Here is a 24,326-nt window from a genome sequence, read left to right as displayed (position 1 = left end):
TTCTAAAGGAGGCAAGCATTTTGAGCTGCCCAGAGGAAAGAATGCATATCTAAAACATGATAATTTATACAAACACATAACTGAGTAGGGAAATGGTTTTCTCTTTTCTTACAGAGAAAATGCCAAGGTGTATAGAGCTAAAAGAAAGAGACAAAATGAAATATAAGTTTGTGATTACCTGTGTTTCCATTACAGTTTTTCTGTAATGATGTAAAGCCATGGAAGTTTCAAGTCCCCATAGGATCAGCACTAAAGGAAAAAATATGTGTAGTGGAACAAAAATAAGAATAAAGCAAAGTTTGTGAAGCCTGAAGTCTTCTCCCTGGTAGCTTATCATTCTTGGGCGTAGTTTTGTGTATGATTTTGGCATCTTTGGTATTTCAAGCAAGGACAGCTGCTGGGGAGATGGTAAAACAAGAACTCTGTTCCTGAAGGCCACAAGCTTCCCGTAAGCATTGAGATAGGACTGTTATCAGCCTGATGGCATCTGGTAGGGGTTTTCTGTTTCATGTTTTTCATGTTCTGCAGAGATGGGTAGTCATGAAGGTGATACTTTAAGCCTAAAATTTTACTTCTAATTTACCTAAAACAGCACTTTAAACTTTATTGGAGCTAAACCTGAGCAATTTAGGTATCCTAACCCTCAAGCACACATAACCACTACACATCTGGGGCACTACAAAGGTACACACACTGCTAGGGCTGACTTCCCCAAATTCAAGAACCTTGCCAGTAAGCAGCCTCTCCTCTGTCTCCAGCTCCAGCTGAGGCAGCAATTTCGGCTTATTTATTGCTTTTCTTCCGGGGAGCTGTAAGGGCATACCGCCAGCAGGAGCACAGGGCTGCCATGGGGACTAGGGGATGTTTTGGATAAACAGCAGCTCCACACCACCAAGAGATCGGGAGGTCGCCATTTCTCTTACGGGCAAGAGCGCCGTCCAGGCGGCGGCCGCCATTTTTCTTAAGGGCAAGGGCGCCGCGTTCAGGCGCCGTTGCAGTACCATGGCAACGGCGGCCATGTTAGGCGAGGGCAAGCGGCAGCCCGCGAAGCGTCCATAACAAGTGAGGGCGAAATGGCCGCCGGAAGGGGCGGTCGCCTCTGAGGGCGGTGCTGCGCGATAGCTGCCTCAGGCGCCCTTAGGATTGGCCCATCCGCGGATTTGCTTTCCGGAGGGCCTGAGGAAGGCGGCAGGGGGTTGTTTTAGGGTGGGTGGGGGCGGCAGGGGGTTGTTTTAGGGTGGGTGGGTGGGTGGGGGCGGCGGCGGCCGGGTTGCAGCGCAGCGGCTGGGCTAGGTCAGGCTGCGCCGGGTGGTGAGGGACGGGCGTGCTGGCGGCCGTGCGCGGGGGCGGGCCTGCGGGACGGTTTATGCCGTGGGACAGCGAGCGGTGCAGAGGTGCGTGGTGGGGTGGGCGGCTGTAGGCCTGTGTGTGTCCGGAGGTAGCAGGGGAGCCGTGGGTGTTGTGGGAGGGTGTTGCTAAGGAGGAGAAAATAGTTAAATTGGAATTACCTTTGATTACTTCTGATAATTCCTGAGATTTATTTGGTGTTTATATTTCAAGGCAGGTTAGAGGAATGGAGTGCTAACGTGTATTTCATTAACTCATTTGAGAGTTACTGTTCTGTATATGGTGAAAGGCTTTGTCCTGGTAAAACGATCCTTGAAAAAGGTTTGACAGAACAGTCAGTGTTATTGCCTGTATCTTAAAAATACAATAGCCTTATTGCTTTCAACAGAACTCAAATATATAAAACAGTCTGGTTCAGTCTGTAACCCATAGTTGTTCTGTAAATGAAACTCTGTATTAAAATGGAACAGTATTAACTTTATTTGTATACTCTGGATTTCCTTGCCTCCTAGACCTCGTATAGTTTAGAGCTAGAGATCTGTGTATTAAGCTGGCCAGGACCTTTGAATATGGGATGAGTATGCTGCTTTGACCTAATGAAGATGTATTTTGTTTTGTTTTCCAGCACTAGCTGCAGTGTTTGTTTTGGGAACCCTCTATGGAAAAACTTATTGGTTTAGTAAATTAATATGTGAGGAAAATTCGAGAAAGCAGAAGGAAAAATGTTTTGGTAGTAAAGGTTGTTGTCGAGCTCTGGAACAGGTTGTTCAGGGAGATTGTGGAGTCCCTGGAGATAGCAGAAGCCTGGCTGAGGAAGGCCCTTGGCCCTGTTCTTGCTGAATCTGGTTTATTTGTGAGCACTGAACAGGTCATCAGCAGACATCCCTTCCAGCCTCAAGTGCTCTGTGATTCTGTAGTTAGTAGTCCAGAGCTTTTAAAATTCCACTGACTTGGTCATAAGTATGCTTCTCGTCTGTCTGTATCTCTGATCAAACACAGAACTCTTCTACAAAAGTTTACTAAGAATTGCTGTGCAGTTCACTAGGATATGAAAGTTCTTTTTGTAAAATCTCTGAGGGCTCATCTTCAAGGTATTGCTTCCCTTGGCTTTAACTGATTTTGAATGTTGGTACAATAAGAGCAATTTGATTGGTGTGAAGTGAACAGGTGCCATGTATCCACAGTGTCAGGAAGTTTCAGGCATACCCTGTGAAAGTCTGACTCAAATCATTTTTCTTAAAATGAAGTGTTTAAAAAAGCAGAGATGAAAGCTGCATGAAACTTTTTTCTCCAAAGCATGGTAAGATGCAGTGCCTCCATTTGAACATCAGAGATCGGTGGTTCTCACGGAGGATAATATTTTTTCCATCATGTTGCTCTTCACAATGCTAAACCCAGTGGTGTCTTTTAAGCCTTACCTTATGACCAGTATTTTCCAAAGCCACCTGAACTACGTATTCTGCACTGTGCTGGGTATCTTGTTATAGTAATGAATTGGCTGTGGTTAGGTTGGTGTGTTTTTCTTTTAACTGTTCTTTAATGATTAGGCAGAACTTGGAGAAGGGGGGAGCCTATATGTCTCAGCCACCATGTCTGGAGCTGGCAATAAACGGGCAGCTGGAGAGCCTGGCCCTTCTGCACCTCCAGAGAAGAAGGCAGGGGTTGAAGACTCGGGGACCACGGTGGAGACCATTAAGCTTGGTGGCGTTTCTTCAACGGTATGTCTTCCTTGCATACTGCCTCTCAACCTCTTGGTTTTCCTTATCTGGGAAGAAAACTGTCTCACTCCCTTGATGAGCCTAGTGAACTGGTTTGTGAGGAACATGCCACTGACTTGTGCTTCTGCACAGGAGGAGTTGGACATTCGGACCCTGCAGACCAAGAACCGAAAACTAGCAGAGATGCTTGACCAGCGGCAAGCCATTGAAGATGAGCTGCGGGAACACATTGAGAAGCTAGAGCGTCGGCAGGCCACTGATGATGCTTCTCTGCTGATTATCAACCGTTACTGGAATCAAGTTAGTAATGTGCGAGGGCTGCTCTGAAAGTAATGCCTCCTATTTCATTCTGTTGGCCCACAATGGTAGAGGCAGATGCTGGTGGTATGACAGTAAAGTTTGAACCTTCCCAACAATATCCTGTTACATTTTGTTGCTGTGTGACGGATGGCAGCAGAGGGGCAGTCTGACAGAATGGCATCTGACATGGAAGTGCTTATGAAGCAAGGATGTCCATAGCAGCTATGAAACAGTGAGTGACCTCCACTGGGATGGCGTGTGGCATGCAAACTGTTGTTTGTTGCAGGCGAAAATGCATAGCTAATGGTGATGACTATGTTGAAAAATAGAGTTGTGTAGCTGAGTATTTGCTGTATCAAATAATGTCGTTGTGCTCTTTTTATATGTTGTAGTTTCAGTGGAAATAGGAGGCATTGCTTTTGGAGTGATGTGTGTATTTTTTTAATATTGGTCTTCTTGTGCCTTCTGTTCACCTACATGTTCACCATTTGTCTTGTCTTTCCTTGTTACTCAGTTTGATGAAAATATCCGCATCATCCTTAAACGTTTTGACCTGGACCAAGGCCTTGGAGACCTCCTGTCCGAAAGAAAAGCACTTGTGGTACCAGAACCTGAACCAGACTCAGACAGTAATCAGGAACGCAAAGATGAAAGGGAAAGAGGTGAGGCATGTGGCTGGGGACAGTGGAAAAGATGGATTTCAGTTGTGGATGCTACTGGTTTCTTTTTCTAAAAGCTGTCACCGGCTTTCTGACTATGAAGACTAGCATTATTTTTCTGCCAGAGCATATTTACTTTTTGAACTTCTTTCTGTTCCTAGGTGAAGGTTTAGAGCCAGCATTCTCCTTCCTAGCAACCCTAGCCAGCAGCACTAGTGAGGAGATAGAATCTCAGCTGCAAGAGCGTGTGGAATCATCCCGGCGTGCTGTTGCCCAGATTGTGACAATGTATGACAAACTGCAGGAGAAAGTGGATGTGCTGTCACACAAGCTGAATAGTGGAGGTAGGACCAAAGTGGTGGATCCCTGGCTGATGCTCAAGGATCCCTGTCTAATTGCATCCTAGATGTGATCTTGGATTGTAAGCATTAAGAATGACTAGGCTTTAAGTTCAACTATTTTCCAAAATAAATTTGCTTACCTCTCCTAATGCCTAACTATCAAAACCTCCAATAAAGGTAAGTACTAGAACAATATGGTAACTGCCTCTGAATTTGAATGCCGAGAGTTCTACCCACAGCACTGGGCTGAGGAGAGGTTTGTTTCTGTCCGTAGTTTGCTTGGTCACTTTGCTACAGATGCTACAGATTGAACGTTGTCAGGCCTCAGTGAGGAAATGAAATCAATATTGCAAACTGATATGGGACTTCTCACTTGCAGTTCACTAAAAGGCATAGAGGAGTAACAGTCTTCTCGGTTTTCTGTGGGCTTTAAGCCTGATGGGAACCATCCAATATCACTGTGTATTCAGTGTAAGTGTTAATTTTGAAAACAAAACAGTTTTGCAGAAACATAAATGACTAGAGTCTGAAAAATGATGTCGCAGTTTATGTTCAGATTAACCTCCAAAAAAAATTATTGGCTTAAGGACAGAATTCTGATCTTTTCTGAGTGAAAATGTAGGTAGAATTAACAACTCTTTGTTTTTTTTCCTGTTGTCCAGAGAGTTAGATACTCTGATAAAAGAGCTTTGAGAAATATAGCATTGGTGTGGTAAAATACTACTGCTCTTAGCTGATAGTCTCAGACTGTTGCAGTAATGCCAGTGCTATCGTGTGAGCATGTACTCAGCTGTAATTTGTCATTTGGTCTATTAGCATGTGTTCAAATAGGTTTGTATGTGAGTTTGACCTGCAGTAGGATGTTGGTGTGATAGAAAAGTGTTTTCTATGTTACTGATGTGATTGGAATGATCTCTGGCATTAAGAGATGATAGCAGACAGTCAGGAATGAGTGGTATGTTAAATGGTAAAGCTTTTTGCTTGGTGAATGCAAGATATTACTCCAAATACCACCTGCTGGAGAGAGGTAGTAAGAAGCAGTTAACAACAGAAACTCCTTTTAACTTTTCTCTTTTTCTCTTTACTGTTAAAGAAGGTAGCTTCTAGTTCTTGATTTGCTTTTTCGTTTTGTCTGTCTCAGATATTTCACTGATGGAAGAAGCAGTCTTGGAGCTTAATTCCTACTTGTCACATGAGAATGGACGTCTACAGGAACTGGCTGATATTCTTCAGGAGAAGCACCGAATAATGTCTCAGGAGGTATAAAGAGAAGAGAGAAAAAAATCTGTTTTGGAGACTGTACTTGATTATTTTCCACTTAGAATAATCTGTTGGCAAAACAGTTTGTTGCCTTAGAGAAAGGCAGCAGGAACAAGAATGGAAATTCAGGTTCTGAATGAAGGTTATGGAAAGAATGGTTGTATGTGGATTTTTCTGTATAACTTGGATGATTTGACTGTTATATCACTGAAGGACAGAATATAATGATTAATGAGTTGCATGGATTTGATTTTTTAGAAGCAAATGGAGCAGAGAAAGTGGTAAGATGATGCTAAGCTGTCTGTGACACTTGCTGTTCCTGTCATTTCACCTCTTGTTTTTACTGGGTTGTGTGTGAAGGTTCTACAGCCTGAATTGTAAGATGAACACAGTCATTAAGGAATTCAGATTATTGGCAGTACTGCTTTACAAGGCATTTGTAATCATTTGTGTTAATGCTGGCCTGGTTCAGTGTTTGTCCGAAAGCATTTCAGTGGTTTATAGAGCAGCTAATGGTAAGGATTTAGAAGATTAAAAAAAAACATACAGCAGAAAGTTGAGGTAGCTGCTTCTGCACTCTGCCTGATATTCCCAAGTTCTTCCCCATTTTTATTTTCTTTTTTTTAATTATTTTTGTTTGGGACAGTTTACTGAATATTATAGAGTGGTTTGGGTTGAAAGGGACCTTAAAGATCAGGTCCACACCTTCCTGATGTGTGCAGGGTGGCCACATGAGATCGGGCTGCCCAAGGCTTTGAACACTTCCAGGGATGGGGTGTCCACAACCTCTCTGAAGAGCTTCCAAGAGGTCTCATCCAATAATTACTTAAGCAGCTGAAAACTCGCTTTTCTGAAGTTCAGGGTCCTGGCTTTTTGTCAGACCCATATTCCTTGAGATCATGAACTCGAATCTTAAGCCCTTTAATGATCTCTTCTGCACTGGTGAGCACCAGGTCCGGTAATACTTCTCTTCTTGTTGGTCTGCCCAATGCCTGGACCAGGAAGTTATTTTCATTGCACTGCAGCAGTCTCCGGGGTTGTTTGCAGCCCATCAAGTTGCCAGCAACTGGGTAGATTACTGGATAGTTGAAATCCCGAGTCAGGATGAGAGCCTGTGAGTGTGCTGCTGCTTGTAGCTGAAGCAGTAAGGCCTTGTCAGCAATCTCTTCTTGATCAGGTGGCCTGTAGTTGATCCTGACCACCAGGTGCCCTTTATTGGAGTGATCCCTTATTTCAGCCCACAAGCTTGTAGTCTGTTTGTGGCTGTTTCTCAGAGTCAACACTTTGCAGTCTGTTCACTTCTTAACATAGAGGGCAATTCTCCCACACCTTCCCTGCCTGTAAAAGGCTTGTAACTCTTAATCATTGTGCTCTAGTTGTGCAGTTTGTCCCATTGCATTTGCATGATAGCAGTTATGCCATAGTTTTCTAATTGTACCGTGGCTTCCATCTGCTTATTTCCCATGCTACATGCATTGGTGTAGAGGCTTTTCAGCTATGCTGTCGGACTTGTTCTCTTCTTAAAAGAGTAATCTTGGAATAAGTTATTTGAATAGGAAACCACAAAATGTACGAAGAGTGTAAATGCGGTGTATGATGAATACGAAGAACAAAAATTCTTAGCACTCTGAAAAATTGTTCTAATATTGCGACTAAAATATTCTTGACTGCAGTTCTCCAAACTGCAAGAGAAAGTGGAGACAGCAGAGTCTCGAGTGTCTGTTCTGGAGACTATGATTGATGACCTTCAGTGGAATATTGACAAGATCCGTAAGAGAGAGCAGCGACTTAACCGGCACTTGGCAGATGTTCTTGAACGGGTGAGCACCATCTGGAGAAATGGGTGTAGTTTTCAATGGCATTTTTCCTAGTGTACTTTGTTGTGAGAAATTAGAATCTCTAGTATACAATCTGTGACTCTGAATGGGCTGTTGTAATATATTCTTGGCATTTAATCAGGCATTTATGAAATTTGTTGCCTTTCTGCAGGTGAATTCTAAAGGCTACAAGGTGTACGGAGCGGGGAGCAGTCTCTATGGGGGCACAATCACCATTAATGCCCGTAAGGTAAGGTCAGGGCCTTGGTTTTGCTCAAGGGAAACAATATATTCAAGGAGAGCTTGTGTTTAAGATCTTGGTTTGTTACAGAATTAAAAACTAATTTGCTACAAATCTCCTGGGGGGCCTTGACAAACCATTTTGTTTCCTTGTAAGTTTCCTGCTGTGAAACAGACCTGGGGGAAGAAGGGCCTGTCCCGCTTGGTAGCATTATCTGGTCCTTACTGTAAAAGTGATCACTCGTCTAGTATTGTACATGAATGGTTGAACTTAAAAATAATTTATCCCTGACAGTTTGAGGAGATGAATGCAGAGTTGGAAGAGAATAAAGAGCTTGCTGGGAACCGCCTCAATGAGTTAGAGGAACTGCGCCATGATCTTCAGGAAGTAACAACACAGAATGAAAAACTCAAGGTGAGATGTCTATATCTGTCTGAAGATGAAGATGTTCACGTGGCCTGTTTCCATCTGTCATGCTGTGTTGTATCTCTGGGAATCCTTATTCTTCTGTTCTGTACTTGCTGCTTGTATCCTGAGCCACATAAAAAACATGGCTAGCTGGCTGAGAGATACTATTTTGTGGTTCAGTCTTGTGAGACCCTGCTTGGAGTACTGCATCCATCTTTGGGGTTCTGAGTATCTAAAAGACAAGAAGCTTTTAGGCTGGATCTAGAGGAGAAGCATGAGGATGACCAGAGCACTGGAACACTTTCCTATGAGGAAATACGGAGAGTTTGAGTTGTTCAGAGCTAGAGAATAGGCGGCTTTTGGGGTACCTTATTGCAACCTCTCAATATTCAAAGGGAGCTTATTGAAAAACGGAGAATTTTTTTCTTTTACCAGAGCCTGTAGTGACAGGACAAGGGGTAATGCTTATACACAGACTATCCTCTTAGTTTAAAAATATGGGTTTTTTTTTTTTTTTTTTTTTCCCTTAATGGCTGAAGCAAGTTGTACAGTGAAGCTGTTGGTGCCCCATCCCTGAAAGCATTCAAGGTCTGGTTGGACTGGGCCATGGGGAGCCTGATTTAGTGGGTGGCAGGAGGTTAGAAGTGGTTGGGTTTGAAGCTTCCTTCCAGTCCAAGCCATTCTCTGTTTCTGTGTCCCTGTCCATGCTGGGCACATTGAACTAAGTACTCTTTAAAGATTCTTGCCAACTCAAACTATTTGTTTTAGTTGGGCAGTGTACTCTAAATAAGCATGTTTGTGTGACTAAAGCTTGCAGTTCAGTGCATTGGTGACACCGTGTGGTCGTCAGTGGGAATTGTACTGATTTTTTTTATTTCCTGTTCTCAATTGTGTTCCATTCCTTTAGTACATTTTAATGATATCTGGTCATTTAATTCCCCTCTTTCACCTTCATTCCTCCCCATGCGAGTGGAACCAGGGAACCTGAGTAGGAGATCCTAGATTCTGGAAAGAATAGGTTAACTTAAACTTTTTATTTGTGGCAGAATGGGTAGAGAGGAAACAACATATGAATTTCTTACATCCTAGTGACAATAACACAAAAATTTGTGAATAACACAGATCTGTGAACTTAGATAAAATTTAGATTCTGTTTATCTTATACTTACTTTAGCCTGATAGTAGGAACATCTGAGCTGATAATTTTCAGAGGTGAGACACCAGAAGCTGACTTGAGGCACTAGTAAATACTGTTTATCCACATGAGTTTGTTTTGAGAGGAATGCCACTTGGCTTACAGCTTTCTTTTTCTCTTTATTAGTGTTGAGCATTGTGTGTGTGTGTGTGTGTGTGTGTGTGTGTGTATTTATATTGTTTCACTGCTTCAAGTCACACCTATTTGCTGAGTTTTCTGTAGTAAAATTCAGATTCTGTGCTTTCTCTCATTTGCTTTCAGCTAATGTGTCTTGTATTGGCACTTTTTCTAATTTACCGTTATATTTTTCTGTATGTCCTAATTCATTTACATCTTTATGATTTTACAGTAAATCAGTTTAAAATATTTATTGTGCATCCCAAACTCATATATTTGAGATAAATTGTTGCAAAACCTGAAAATGAAAAAATCTTATTGTTTGACTTCAGTAAGAGAAACAGCTTTGTATATATCAGCAGAGAGAAAGCACAGACGTCTTAGTTGGTACTTAAGCATCACTGACATCCATTTTTCAACAATGCTATTAAAGTTCTACATTTCTTCGTTGTTATTTTTAAGAAAAAAAAAAACTTGTTCTGTTGCCCTTGAGAAGTTGCTTGTGGCAGCTTAATTCACTACTGTAGTCAAGGAGATGATTTTACTTTCTGTGACATCTTCTTGTGTCCTGACCAGGTTGAGCTGCGACGAGCGGTGGAAGAAGCTGTGAAGGAGACTCCAGAATATCGCTGTATGCAGTCTCAGTTTTCTGTTCTGTATAATGAGAGTCTGCAGCTGAAGGCACATCTTGATGAGGCCCGCACTCTACTTCACGGCACTCGTACCACACACCAGCGCCAGGTGGAACTAATTGAGGTAGTACCTCTGCTCCATTAACCTAGAGAACGTTGTCAACCATTGACTGTTGCTGTTGATCTGAGTGGCTCTGGGAACGCTCAGGAAGTTTCTTCCTGGCAGTAATTCATCTGTTCTTGTACCTTCTGATGAGGTGAGGGACACTCCCAGGTCACAGCACCAAGTTCTGTTTCTTTCTTACTCCTCAGAGGGATGAGGTCAGCCTTCACAAGAAGCTACGCACAGAAGTAATGCAGTTAGAGGACACCCTGGCACAAGTCCGCAAGGAGTATGAGATGTTGAGGATTGAGTTTGAACAGACTCTTGCTGCCAATGAACAAGCAGGTATGGAGTTCTTCTGCTATGTGTCTTGTTTTTTTTTTTTTGTTTGTTTGTTTTGTTTTTTTAGAAAAAGCAGTCCCGTTAGAGGTTGCATTGCAGCAGAACACTTAGTGTGATTTTATTTTTTTCTGTTTTTGTTAAATACTTGTCCTGACAAGTTTCAGAAGCCAGTTCCATGTTATCTGACTTCCTTTTATGTGTTGCAAAATGTTTCATTTTCATAGAATTGTTGAGTCATAAAATGGTCTGAGTTGGAAGGGATCTTTGAGATCATCTAGTTCCAACCCTCCTGCTACAGGCAGGGATACCTCCCAGTAGACCAGGTTGCTTACAGTTTCATCTGCTCTGGCCTTAAATACCTTCAGGAAGAGGACATTCACAACCACCCTCGGCAGTCTGTTCCGGTGTCTCACCACCCTCACAGTAAAGAATCTCTTTCTAATATCAAGTGTTAATCTAAACTGTTCTAGTTTAAAGCCATTTCTCCTCATTCTCTCCCTCCATGTCCTTACAAAAAACCCCTCCTCACCTTCAGGTACTGGAAAGCAGCTATAACATCCACAGCCCTCTCAGGTTGTCCTGGTAGAAGAGAAAAAGGAAGGAAATTTAATAGCAAGAAAACTTACAGATCAAGATTAAAAACGTTTATAAGCAAGAAGTGGAATAGAAGTAAAAATAGGTGATGCAGAGTAATCATTCATCCTCCACATGATGTCAAGTCAGTTCACAAGCATAAGATGGCTAACTTTTTAAAATCCCCTTTCTTTTTTAGTTTTTGTTGATGATATTACATAGCATAGAGTATTTCTCTGGTCAGTGTGGATCATCTGCTTTGTTTGTTTCCTCCCAGTTTCTTTTGTATACCCCCAGTTTACTTACTGGGGACGCAGAGTGAGAAACAGGGAAAGACCTTGACAACATGCAAACGTCATTCAACAGCCACAACATTTGTGTGTCACCATCATTGTTTTGGTTCCTAAATCTAAGACAACACTATATGAGCTGCTATAAAGAAAATTAGCTCCATCACAGCCAGATCAAATTAAAAAGATGTATTTTTCCTTTAAGGAATGCTGGGGAGGAAAAGTAAAGGGGAAACTAGGGCTGGAAATTTCCAGAGACTTTCCGTAGCTTGTGAAACTAGCATGACTTTTCTGTGAATGTGTTGTGATGGTATGTTGTGCAGTGGAATCATTATAGTCCTATTTTTCTCTCTTGTCGCTCCCTCACCATGAAAGTCTATAGAAAATGAGTGAAAGTATGTTTTGTTACATTTGTGTTTATGTTTTTCTAGGCCCGATTAATCGGGAGATGCGTCATCTCATCAGCAGCCTCCAGAATCATAACCACCAGCTGAAGGGAGAAGTACTGAGATACAAACGCAAACTGAGAGAGGCCCAATCTGACTTGAGCAAGGTATCCAAATACAAAATGCCAGTAAAGAGCGGAAAATGCTTAGTGGAAGTGTGGATGCTGTCAGTCTTTACCTGTAGTGTCAGCTTTTCTGTTAAGGTGTGCAAGATGTAGTGTAATTTCTGATGGAGTTTCATGCTCTCCTCTTTTCCACTTAACAGATGAATTGTCTTCCTTTTGTAGATTTATAGAGCTCTGTGAACAGTGTTAGCAACGTCAGAGGAAACATGCAAGTGGAGTTTGGGAAGACCGGTATAGGTCGGTCATACAGATAACTGTCATACAAGTTTCTGGCCGATAACCTAATGTTTTATTTCTTTCTCTGTCTTCTTTGTTGCTGTTCCATGACAGATCCGCTCTCGTAGTGGTAGTGCTCTTCTGCAATCCCAGTCCAGTACTGAAGACACAAAGGAGGAGCCTCCAGAGATCAAACAGGAGCCTGATGACCCTTCTTCCCAAGTATCTGCTCCCAGAGCTGCTTCTGAAGAAGCTAGTGAAGTTAAGGCCAGGCGAGATGAAGAGGAACGGGAGCGAGAAAGACGGGAGAGGGAGAGAGAACGAGAAAAAGAAAAAGAGAAAGAGAGGGAGCGGGAGAAAGAGAAAGAAAAAGAAAAGGAGCGAGAGCGAGAAAAACAGAAACAGAAGGAATCTGAGAAGGAGAGAGAGTCCAAAGAGAAGGAGAAAGGGAAGCATGAAGATGGAAGAAAGAAGGAGGCTGAAGTGATCAAGCAGTTGAAGGCTGAGCTCAAGTAAGAGTTGCTGTTTCTCCCTCTCTTGGGTGTTATGCCCTAACTCGGGTGTTTGTATGAGATCACTTGCAGCTCTTAGGTAATATGTTCTTGGAATTAGAAGTTTCTAACACCTTCTGTCTGATTATGTTTTGGACAGCATAGTAACGCTTCACTCAGAATAGCCTAAAACTTTAATACCAAACCAGGTACTTAATACTGTGTGTCAGGTTGCTGTCACTACAGTTGTGTAGAACTCTACAGCAGCATGTTACTAATTAAGGGCATAGTGGTCTCCCCTTCTTAGAATAGTACCAAAGCAGAGATGGATAGCTATTGCTTATTTTTAGGATGGGTGCTTCCTTCACCCCCTGTGTTCTGTTGGCTTTTCAACCCCTGTGTGCCTGAACCTGTTCTTTGCAGCTTTCAACTTGCATTTACCTGAGTGAAATGAGCCATGGAAGAAGACTCTACATAGCTGCAGTGTGGAATACCGAGAGAATATTGTTGAATGTGTGATAGTTTAGCTTTTCTGCTTGTTCTCACAGTCCTCTATCTCTGTGTTTACAGGAAGGCCCAGGAGAGCCAGAAGGAGATGAAGCTGTTGTTAGATATGTACCGCTCTGCCCCCAAAGAACAGAGAGACAAAGTGCAGCTCATGGCAGCTGAGAAGAAGGCAAAAGCAGAGGTAAACCTCATTTCTCTTGCCGTTTTTTCCTCAATCACGTTCTCCTTAGAACTTCTTTTCAAATACTCTGTACCTGAACTGTGGTGCCTTTGTTGTCAAAACGATAGCTTATTTCTCTTCTCACATTTGTCACGTACAATAGAGGCTGATGTGGTCTGGAGCTGAGAAGAGATGTTGATATGTCCTCTTGGAGGACAGTGTTTTAATTGTTGGTGTTAAAGGAGGTTGGTTGTTTAAAGCTGCTTTTAGCTTTCCATTTCTATTGTATATAGATTAGCTTTACATCATTAAAAATTTAGAAGGATGTAAAGACAGAGTTAGGTGTGCTATTAGGAAAATGTTGAGTATGGTCTCAGATTTTTTTTTAGTGAATGTGGCAGGGAACATCACCCAACATATTTTAAATGAGTCTTGGAGAATAATTTGGAAATTAAATTTTAAAATGTTCCACTAGGGAAGCTGCAGAGAGCACTGAAAAAAGTTATAATGTGATCTTACGAGGTTTTATGAGTATGGTTTCCTCCTCCAACCACTCTGCTTCAGGACTTTCTCCTGCCTAGGCACTGGAGCACAGACTGGGGATGTAGGGTCTCAGCCTGTTCTGAGTGATGTGGCTGCTACTTTCCGGAGTGCAGGCCCAGCAGTAGTGATGCTAAGCACGTGTCCCAGGGACACGCACAGAATACAAGACACAGACATGGGCAATCAAGCCGACTGCCATGGACAAACTGCCGCCTTCAGCAGTGCCCGCATAGCAAACTCAAAACATTGACATGAATAGACAAGCCCCTACATCATCTTCACGTGGTAGGGGTAAAAATTCACTGTCGAAGGTACACACACATAGACACAGTTCTGTCCAGTTTCACAAGCATGCACATTTTAGCAGATCCCTCCAGTACTAGCATAGCCCTTCTGTCAGTCTGGCACTTCGGCCTGCATCCCAGGCCTCTTTACCCAATTCACAAACTGTCTTACCAGAAGTTGTCGTGTAGTCCTTGCAGCACACGTGTGGTGTGGATAGTGAGATCACAGAGATAGTTAAGAAAAGGATATATGGAGATACTGTAGGAAGATAGGCCAGACTGCAATGGTTAGCCAAATGACCATGCTGACCAGCCTGATTTCACACACAACCAAGTCCTTTCTGTCTACAAACTCCTTTGTTAATCTTGCTTCCCTTCCCAATGCTCAGTGGTTTGCAGAACTCTGATTCCTATAGCCTTCTTAGCTCAGGCCCCCTCTGGTCCAGTCTTTTCCATTGCAAAGCCCAATTTAGTCTTCCTGGAAGTATCACCGCTAGTTTTTTGAAAGCCAAACAATTAGTGTGACAGACAAGGTTTGTTTGTTTTTACTGTATGGATGTTTGTTTTCTCAGGTCAGTGCCTCTATGTATGTTATTTCTGGCCTCTTCCTTTTTTTCCACCTTAGCTTCCTAGTTGGCAAGGTCCCCAGTCACTTGACCTTCTTGGATTAAGTGTTCTTACATTCCCTCATCAATTAGCATGACTTACCAGGTTTGGTTTCCTTGTTTTGTCAGTCAGGTTTGTGTCTCCATATGTTTTGTTTATGGTTTCTTCTTTTTTTGTTCCCCCTTTTTGCATTGAAAAAGGTGCTTAATGAGATGCCTGTAAAGGAGCAGATGCTTTTCTTCCACACAGCCTTACATATACAAGTGCAAGACACAAGTGTCATTTGTTTCAAAAAGGCGCTGTTGAGTTTTCCAAGGTTTTGAAATAAAGGTCTTAATTGTAGAGCCCATGTTAATGCTGTGTCTGCCAGTATTACAGCATCCTGTTGAGATGAAATGGGTTTTATTTTCCCATACTTTGAGAAGGCAGTTCTTCTAATGTTCTGAAGAACTGTGGGGAAAACAGGCGCTTAACAAAGCTCAGGCCGCATTCTTGTATTTAGTGTCATTTCTGACTTGTCTTTCCTTAAGCTGGAAGAACTAAGGCAGAGAGTGAAAGAATTGGAAGACAAGGAGAAAAAGGAGAGTAAAAAGATGGCTGATGAGGATGCCCTCCGGAAGATCCGAGCAGTGGAGGAACAGATTGAGTATTTACAAAAGAAGCTAGCCATGGCTAAACAGGTGAGTTTCTAGTAAGTTCTGTCATGGCTTGTGCATTTGGGAAATAATTGTCTTTAGTTTACTGCTAGGGAGACAGAATTTCTGTTGCCATATGTTTCAGAGATATGTGAGATTTGTCCTTGTGTATTGAAGGGGGAAAAAAGAAATCTCAACAGCAACTGTCACAAAGTTCATGGCAGAAGTGGTAGGGAAAAAGTTCATGAGGCTTAGGTGGAGAGCACAGAGGAGAAATGGCTGGGTCAGCCTCTAGAGGAGGAGGGTGAAACTTGTTTTTAATAGTATTCGAATATGTACAGTTCATATAATTAATACATTTCTGTGGTGCTGTGATATACCTTCTTCCACAAAAAAGGACGTCATCTAATGTTAACAGGGCAGGACTGACCTAAGTACAGGCAAGGCAAGCAAGTAATTTGTTGTGTACTTTTTTAGAATTTAAATTCTTTCCCTTTTAGTACACAGTTATACTGTCTTGTCACTTACTCCTTTAATGACGAAACAGCATGAGTATAAAGGGCTTGACAGCCTTTTAATTGGAAGCTGCTGAGTTGTCAACCTAGGGCATTAATTGGCCTAGTTTATGACAGCTATTTAGCTAGCTGCCTGAATTGGTAGGTGGTTTCTACCAAGCTCTGGCAATAACTGCAGCTGATTGTTCCCACCAGATAAGTGAGCATCTATGAGTTTCTATGAAGACGAACCTCTTTTCTCCACTTTATAATTCAGAGCATTTCTCTTGTGGAGAAGTGCCCAGAGACTGATGCATTTTCCTTAATCTTTGTTAGTTTTGTTGTTGCCGTACAATGTCCAGGATAATTGTAGTGGTACAGGAAACAGCTCTTCCAGAGCCAATGATTCTCTTGCAGGAGGAGGAGGCTCTGCTGTCAGAAATGGATGTCACAGGCCAAGCCTTTGAAGACATGCAGGAGCAGAACATACGGCTAATGCAGCAGCTACGGGAGAAGGATGATGCCAACTTCAAGCTGATGTCAGAACGCATCAAGTCCAATCAGATTCACAAGCTGCTGAAAGAAGAGAAGGAGGAACTGGCAGATCAAGTTTTGACACTGAAGACACAGGTAACTTGAGAGAAGGGAAGAGGAAGCCAAACTCGTGGGAAAGGTGAACATATTGTAAGTTAACCCTGGTAGGTAGCTAGGATCCACACAGCTGCTTGCCTGTCTTCCCTCAGGAGAACAGGAGAGAGAAGGGCAAAAGTGGGAATGTCCATGGGTCAAGAGAAAGGCAACTTACTAAGTAAAGCAAAAGTTGCATGTGCGAGAGAAGCAAAATTAATTCTCTACGTGCTGTTAGCAGATGAACATCTAGCCACTTCCAGGAAAGTGGGGCTTCATTATACACACTGGTCATCTGGGAAGACAAACAACGTAAATCTGAATGTGTTCTCCTAGTCGTCTTCTTTCCTCAGATTTCATTGCTGAGCATAACATCATACAGTATGGAATAATTATTTGTTCAGCTTCGGGCAGTAGTTCCAGCTGTGCCCTCTCACAGCTTCTTGTGTACCCCATGTCTACACTGGTGAGATAGCATGAGATGCAGAGAAAGCCTGGTTGCTGTTTAAGCACTTTTTGTCAACAACTGAAGTGTGGATTTGTTATCGACACTATTTTGGCCAGAAATTCAAAACACAGTGCCATGTAAGCCACTTCAAAGAAAATTACTTCTATCTCAGCCAAAATTAGAACAGGAGAAAATGTTCCTCACATCAAGTGAAGTATTCTACATTGAACTTCAAGGCATCTGTCTCAGTAAGAAACTGCTGTATGAGTATAAGCTGTCCTGCAGGTTCATTGTTATGAAGAGAAAGTGGGAGGAAAAGTCGGGAAGTCACTTCCCTGTGGTAACAGTTCTTCCATGTGTGTTCGACCATATTTGGAACCAAAATAGAACTGCTTACTGTCTTGCAGCAGCTCTGTAAGCCACCCACCAAAAGATGAATCTTTTGCTGCAGGTGTTTGCTAGATTTTAAAGCATTCACCAGAGCGTTCTGAATATGTCTGTTAGGAGTGCCAGTGTGTCTGTATCCAGGAAGAAAAAAGGAAGATAAAAAGATCTTTAGTGATGGGGAGGCAGGGATAGTTTTTGCATGTAGTTTTAAGGACAACTCTGAAGACCTGTAGAGCATTCATTTCAGTCCTTCTGTGTCTCCTCTCTCCTTTTCTAAGGTGGATGCCCAGCTGCAGGTTGTACGTAAGCTGGAGGAGAAGGAACACTTGCTGCAAAGCAGTATTGGAACGGGTGAGAAAGAGCTTGGTCTCCGAACACAGGCCCTGGAAATGAACAAACGCAAGGTGACTGGTTCCTTTTGGAGATGGAATTGTTGTCTTTTGGGAATCTCCTATCTCTCACTGGCATTTTGGGACCTGATATTCCCTGTTTGTGAACTAGAATATGAGAAGGCTGAGGAGCAATGAAGAGTGTGATAATTTAAGTGTCATAGACTGATGTTTACTTTTATAAAGATAAGTAAGGTGTAGTTGTTTCTGTGAAAGTCTTGATCAGGCTGTTAAAGAGGAGTGTTCAAGCTAAATTATTAGAGCTTGTGGGCAGAAAAATATTTTGCTGATTGAAGTAATGTTTAGGGAATGATTTCAGTTCTTCAGTTTGAAACTACCAAAAGCAGATTTGAAAAAAATTCATCTCCAGTAGCTCTAGAAGTATTTTGTCTTGAATTTACAAATAGAGGGACCAGAAATCCCTGGAACTTCTTTCATGTTTGTTACTTCTGTGCTGGTTTACTTTTTTTCAGGCCATGGATGCTGCCCAGCTTGCGGATGATCTGAAAACCCAGCTAGAGCTGGCTCAGAAGAAGCTACATGACTTCCAGGATGAGATTGTGGAAAGCAGAGTAACTAGAGAGAAAGAAATGTTCAACTTCAAAAGGGCTGAGGTAATATACCGCATGCATAATCCTTCAATATCTGTTTCCATTGGTGTATGCTCTTTGTGCAGTGAAGTCAGAGTAGTTTTCAACTACATTAATTTCCTCACCATTTCCTGGTTAATACTTTTTTTTTGTCCATTTACATGGGTTTCTGCTTGATAAAGTCTTGACTATTTCAGGTCTTGGCCACTGAAAACTGACAATACAAGTAGCACAAGGTGATAGTATCATTTCTTGTATGCCTCTTGGGATAAAAGTATAGATGGAGTGATATAGCTAGATGCACAGTTAGTCAGGTGCTAGTTCTGTTTCTTTCTTGAAGAAGCTGTGGAGAGAAAACATTGCTCATTTATTTGGTCTCTTTTTTTTATGCAGGAAGACATTTCTAGGTTACGCAGGAAGCTGGAAACCACTAAGAAGCCTGATATGGTTCCCAATTGTGATGAGATATTGATGGAAGAAATCAAGGATTACAAGGTGAGTAGCTGTCTACACTTCTCTCTTGAACTCTGCTTTAGTCAAAAGGCTCTGTAGTCACACTTTTGAGTATTTGACATTTGTTATCTGAACTCTGGAACTGTAGACCTATTTTGCATTGAAAAAAGCACCCTTTTCTTAGCAGAAGTTGAAAGACCTTTATCGTCAGTCATCTTTTAACATACCTAACCACAAAGCAGCAGGCTCTAACTGTAATGTTTCCATCTTACAGGCCCGCCTGACCTGCCCATGCTGTAACATGCGCAAGAAGGATGCAGTCCTAACGAAGTGTTTTCATGTCTTCTGTTTTGAGTGTGTGAAAACACGCTATGACACCCGGCAGCGTAAGTGCCCAAAGTGCAATGCTGCCTTTGGTGCCAATGACTTCCATAGGATCTACATTGGTTGATTCTTTCCACTGGAATCTGAAACCTGCTGCTTATGCTGACCACCCAGCCTCCCTCACTTTCTCTAACTGGCACCTTTGGGGCAGTCTGCCGTGTTCTTAGGGGATGCTTTTTTTAAAAAAACGAAAAAGGTAGTAGATCTCAGTTCCTTTCTTGTCCCTGTTCTTTTGTTTTTTGTCTTCAGTTTTTGTGGATTTCTTTTTTTTTTTTTTTATGGTTCAGAGGACAATTTCCATTTATCACTTCCACACTGTCAAGTTGGAAACGTGTAACTGAAGCCTCGTGTTGATGGCATGGAAGCTCTTTGCAGCAGAATAAATGAGGTCTTTATTTGAAGAATTCACTCTGTTTTTTGAGTTTCAAATCATGTCAGTATGGTGGCGTTGCTGAGTGTGAATAGCTTCTCCATTAAAAGACCAACTAAAGAATGAACTGGTAGTACATGTGTAGACTTCAGTGGAATGACTCATAGAATTATAGAATAACTTAGGTTGGAAGGGGACCTTAGAGCCTACCTGTTTCTAGACCCTGGCTGTGGGCTGGTTTCCCTCCACCACGGCAGGCAGCCCATGGCCATATCCGACCTGGCCTTGAATGCCTCCAGGGGTGGGGCACCCGTGGCTTCTCTGGGCAGCCTGTTCCAGTGCTTCCAGTCCTACTACCCTCTGAGTGAAGAATTTCTTCTTAATGTTGAAACTAAGTTTCCTTTCTTTTAGTTTAAAGCCATTCTTCCTTGTCCTGTCCCTATCAGACTGTGAAGTTGGGTTCCCTCCTGCTTAGAAGCTCCTTTCAACAGTTAGAAGGGCCCAGTGTGATCTCCCTGGAGCCTTCTCCAAACTAAACAAACCCAGCTCCCTCAGCCTTTCTTTGTAGGAGAGGAGCTCCAGCACTCACTGTCTTCATGGCTCCTCTATGGACCCTCTCCAACAGCTCTGCATCCTTGTGCTGGATGGCTTATTGAGGGGCCCCATCTGGAGTTCTTTATCCAGGCCTAAGGTCCCCAGGCCTTCTGAAGCACATATCTGTCTGTGTCAGGCCAAGTATCTGTGAAGGCTGCTGCATTAGTAAGCATGCCTTTATTGCTAAAAGCACAGGTGTATCTTTGCATCTGGAAAATGAGAAAGAGAAAGCAGTGCATCCCACTGATGTTGATGGGGACATCTTCCCCTAGGCTGAGATGCTGCCCTTTGTTTCCTGAAATTAATTTGTAAGGATTACTTTGGTGCAATTTTGCCACAAAGATTAATCTTGTAATGTACATGCTATAATAAAAGCTCTGGTCTGGATTACTTTTCTGTTTGTATTAACTTTGATAGTATCTAGCTATGTTTCTTTGTCCAATTATTGGAAATGTTTTTTCCAGGCTTTAAGTTTCTAAAGCACAGAGATGAATTTCTTCCTTTCTGTCTTCAAAGAAAAGTTAACTAGGACAACCTCTGTAATTTTGGCTGTACCTTCACCACCTTATTCCTGACATAACAGAAGGACCAAAATGCTGGCTTGTTTGTGCAGCCATTCTGTCGTAGTTGACAGAAATCTTGTGGAAGCACATGGCGTACATTATAGTCTCTGTACTCCCTGTGCTGCAAGGCTGCATTTGAAGTCTGCCCCTAAATATGAAAGGTTTAGTCATTTATTTGAAACATTCTTCCGTTAAGACATAGAGTTTTTCCTGTAGAATTAACTTGCTTGGAGGATGCAACTTTGAGAGAGTCACCTTGTCCATGTGTCTTCCCTAAACCACAAAATCAGAATTGTTTTCCTACATCCGCTTCAAGAAAACAAAAACAGCAGTAATAAACCACATAGTGCCTTGTAGTATGTGTGACTATTTTTACCCTTCCAAAAACATTTAGATGACTGAAAATTTGTGAACTGTGTAAATTAACTGTGAGCCCTGAAAATTGAGAAGGAACACATGTCCCTGACGTTGCAAGAAGAGGCTGGGATGCTGAATCTGTGGTAAGGCTTATATGCTGTCACAGCCTGTGCAGGAGGAATGAAGCGGAGCCTTTATCGCTTCTATTAAGTTGCTATCTAGATTACAGTTCATGATGTCATGTCAGAGAAATAAGAGCATGTGTCTGGAATGCAAAAGCTTATATGTTTTGTGGTACATATACTTGCTTATCAAAACCAAGACTTGAGTCACCAGCAAATGCTGCCTGTATCTTCGATCAGCTTTGCAGTAACAGCATGCTTTTTCACAGTTGCAAACAAGACAGCCCTGGTAGGCGTACAAAGTCCTTTACCACCATCCATTCACAAAGTCACACTGCATTTCTACTGAAAGTCAAGCCTGGAACTCTTGTGCATATACTAACAGTGGTGGGTTCACTCTAGGCACAGTAACAACCAAACACCTGAAACAGCCTGGCCTTGGTTCACGGGTAAGGTTTGCAAACACTTACTCTTTCATTCCTTCCCAAGGTAAAATTTTTTTTAAGATAATAGTTATGTTTAATCTTATATTGTGGAAGTGATTATGTTTTCAGGCTCATAATTTAAACACTGAGAAATGGTGAAAAACTTAGTGCTTTGACTTCCCAGAATGAATGAAAATGACTTAAAAGTTTATCAGGACTAAAAATATTTTGGCAAAAAATAAGGGAAGGGATGCAAATATTCTTTAGAGAAAACCATCTAAATTCAGTGACTAAGACAGAGTAGTCAAGTATAAATGAAGAAAACATCTCTAGCACTAACGAGGTACTGTGTGCACTTGCGTGCAGGGTGTGTGTGTGTGTGTAAAGGAGTGTTTTACAGGAACCTGCAATATGATTTCTGAAGTGCACTGTTATCCAGAGGTAACCTATGAAGGTGACAATTGTTTGTCATGGGCAAAATAAACCACTATGGATTGATGAGCTGAAAGTATTACTATTTATAAAACAAAACTACAGCAACAACAAAGAAAAAAACAGCCATCCAAGAAAGCAGACGGGTCAGAAAGAAGGAAAGCTGTGGAGTCTGGAAGTTTCCTTGGGTTTTCCTTCTTGCTACACATCCTATACGGGGTGTGAAATTCGCAGGACTAGCCCGAGAGCTGCTTGTATCACTAGCTTGACCTTCTATCAGGCAGGAAAATCAGGATCTGTGTTCTTTCCTTGACTGAGCCACCATCTGTTCTTCGTATCTGTGAATTCAGGTTATGCCCTGCTTGTGAGGCAGTGAAGTTCAAAAAAGTGTGTGAACTGTCCTATAAACCCATTGCCCATCTCTTTAAAATGAAGCTAGTTCTAAGGGTAGTGCCCTGATACCAATCTAGTGGCTGTGATCTGCTGGTAAGCAATGCCTTTTTTGGTTTCTTCCTCTTGCCTTTATAGATGCATGTGGGGTTTTGTAAAATCCAAACAGAATGAAGCCCCTGAAGAAGACAACCTGCCATGATCCGAGAAGGGAGGAATTTATCTTGGACCCAAACAACACGTAGACAGAACTCTACAGCCTTTTGACATAGGCAATCTCTGACCTTCCCAGCAGCCTGCAGACATGGGAATGAGGGATACCTCCCATCCCATGGAAATGTATGGAAAACACTGTTCTCTATGGAATTCTCTCTCTCTGAATAGATTAATGTGGTTCTGGAACTATTGACCTGATTGAGAAAGGTTTTTTTTTGTTTGTTTGGTTGGTTGTTTTTTTTTTGTTTTGTTTTGTTTTGTTTTTTTCCTGTTTTGTTTTGTTTTTATTCCTGGTTACTTCTCTTGGTAGAGTTGGCAAAACTCAAGGCTGGACAGATTATAAGATATGGAAGATCTGATGTTCTCTGCATCCTTATATCCTGTACATTTTGTGGGGGGTTAACACATTCTTCCCTGTACTGTTTGTACTAAGTTTGTAGTCTGGTGAAAAAGGCAAGTTGCAAGAACCTCTGAGTGTTTCCTTTTTGTGTGTGTAACTCAGGTTAATGTTTTGATAAGAGGAATCCATCCATGTACCTTAATTTTACCTTGAATTGTAAGGAAGCTTTCAGCTTTGAGTGATTGTCTGACTGTTGGAAACCATTCTGATAATGCTACAGAACATTTTTGTTTTGAGGAAATACTTAAGAGCTGCCTGTAGCCAAAACATGTCTCTGGTGGGCAGTGAGAACTCTGACCCTTCCCTAAAGGCTTCTAATGACTACTGCAATAATTTGCAACAATCCCTATTCTGCATTTGCCGTGGCATAGCCCTCTGGGCACCCACAAGAAAAAGACATTTTTGTTGACCATTAATTATTAGGTGGCTGACACTTCTTCACTCTCGCTTCCATCTTTAAAGGAAGAGTGATTTTTTGAAAGATTGGATGTTTGGGTTGGAACTTTGTAACAGAACATGAACATTTTTTGTTGAAGATGTCATTACCTTTTCTAATTTCACCATTTGTAAAACTAATTTTGATGGTCTTTTCCTGACCTCACACATGTAGAGATACAGAACTAAAAAAAACCTGCTGTTAAGGTTGGAATTGACTTGGAGTACTTATTTCCTAGTTTTTGTCTAATAATAATAATAAAAAAACAGTGTTCTTCTGTTCTAACCAAATTATGTTAGAGATTGGAAGACACTGGGCGCTATACATATAAAAAGTTCTTCCAAATAAGCTGATAATCTAAATGAGTGAGGTGGCTAAAGGTAAGGAAAGGCAATAAATAAAACCTAAGTGACTTGACCAGTCATATATTTTGTTAGGAGCAGGGAAGAAGGGGCACACTGGGTCTTTCAGACCCCTCTGATGTGCAGGTCCCCTGGCCCCGCTTTGCTGTTTTCTGTTGAAATCCACTATTTTCTGAGAAAGTGGCTGCACTGAAGGAAGCAGCCTGACTTTATTCTCAAAAGCAGAAGCCAAAGACTGAGCAGGGAATAGGAGATGAATTTGTTTTGATGGGGCTAACTGCTGTGGGCGTTGCTGCTGCCAGCTTTTAGTTGTCCACAGAGAGCTCTCATTAACAACTGTTTTTCAAAGGTTAAAGGTGCAGAAAGGTAGTATGCCTTATTCAAACCCTAGAATGCAGTTTCAGATCTAGCTGTAGCCTTTAACCGTGCCTGCTGAGATCACCACCCTTGGCAACATTCACACGGTTGGCTGGAGATACAGAGAGGGAAAAGATGACTTCAGTGACGTATCTGGGAGACCAGTGTTAATTC

At 42.0% G+C, this 24,326-nt stretch overlaps 1 protein-coding gene across 7 annotated transcripts; it reads left to right on the top strand.

Moving 5' to 3' along the window:
- The first annotated feature begins 1,124 nt into the window (after window positions 1–1,124).
- RNF20 (ring finger protein 20) lies at window positions 1,125–19,532 on the top strand. 7 transcript variants are annotated; one of them, NM_001031434.2, is made up of 20 exons: window positions 1,125–1,206; window positions 2,899–3,065; window positions 3,198–3,365; window positions 3,880–4,027; window positions 4,186–4,368; window positions 5,507–5,625; window positions 7,299–7,445; window positions 7,615–7,692; window positions 7,978–8,097; window positions 9,980–10,159; window positions 10,348–10,483; window positions 11,775–11,896; window positions 12,245–12,642; window positions 13,192–13,309; window positions 15,252–15,401; window positions 16,268–16,480; window positions 17,591–17,716; window positions 18,175–18,315; window positions 18,685–18,786; window positions 19,019–19,532. In NM_001031434.2, the coding sequence occupies exons 2-20, from the start codon at window positions 2,937–2,939 to the stop codon at window positions 19,193–19,195; spliced, it is 2,955 nt and encodes a 984-aa protein (NP_001026605.2). In that variant the 5' UTR covers window positions 1,125–1,206; window positions 2,899–2,936; the 3' UTR covers window positions 19,196–19,532. The 7 variants fall into 7 exon arrangements, with proteins under 7 accessions (NP_001026605.2, XP_015136088.1, XP_046761354.1 ...); XM_015280602.4 differs by having other exon boundaries at window positions 2,895–3,065; XM_046905398.1 differs by having other exon boundaries at window positions 1,125–1,237.
- Window positions 19,533–24,326: the final 4,794 nt, after the last annotated feature.

The sequence above is a fragment of the Gallus gallus genome, chromosome Z (assembly GCF_016699485.2).
Source record: "Gallus gallus isolate bGalGal1 chromosome Z, bGalGal1.mat.broiler.GRCg7b, whole genome shotgun sequence".
NCBI lineage: Eukaryota > Metazoa > Chordata > Aves > Galliformes > Phasianidae > Gallus > Gallus gallus.
This window is presented reverse-complemented; position numbering and strand designations above follow the sequence as displayed.

Excerpts from the sequence above, each read along its gene's own strand:
- RNF20 (XM_040655570.2), top strand. The coding sequence starts at position 1,367 with ATGCCGTGGGACAGCGAGCGGTGCAGAG. Across the intron at positions 3,366-3,879 it reads TCAACCGTTACTGGAATCAA|TTTGATGAAAATATCCGCAT; the intron begins GTTAGTAATGTG and ends CTTGTTACTCAG. Across the intron at positions 4,369-5,506 it reads ACACAAGCTGAATAGTGGAG|ATATTTCACTGATGGAAGAA; the intron begins GTAGGACCAAAG and ends TGTCTGTCTCAG.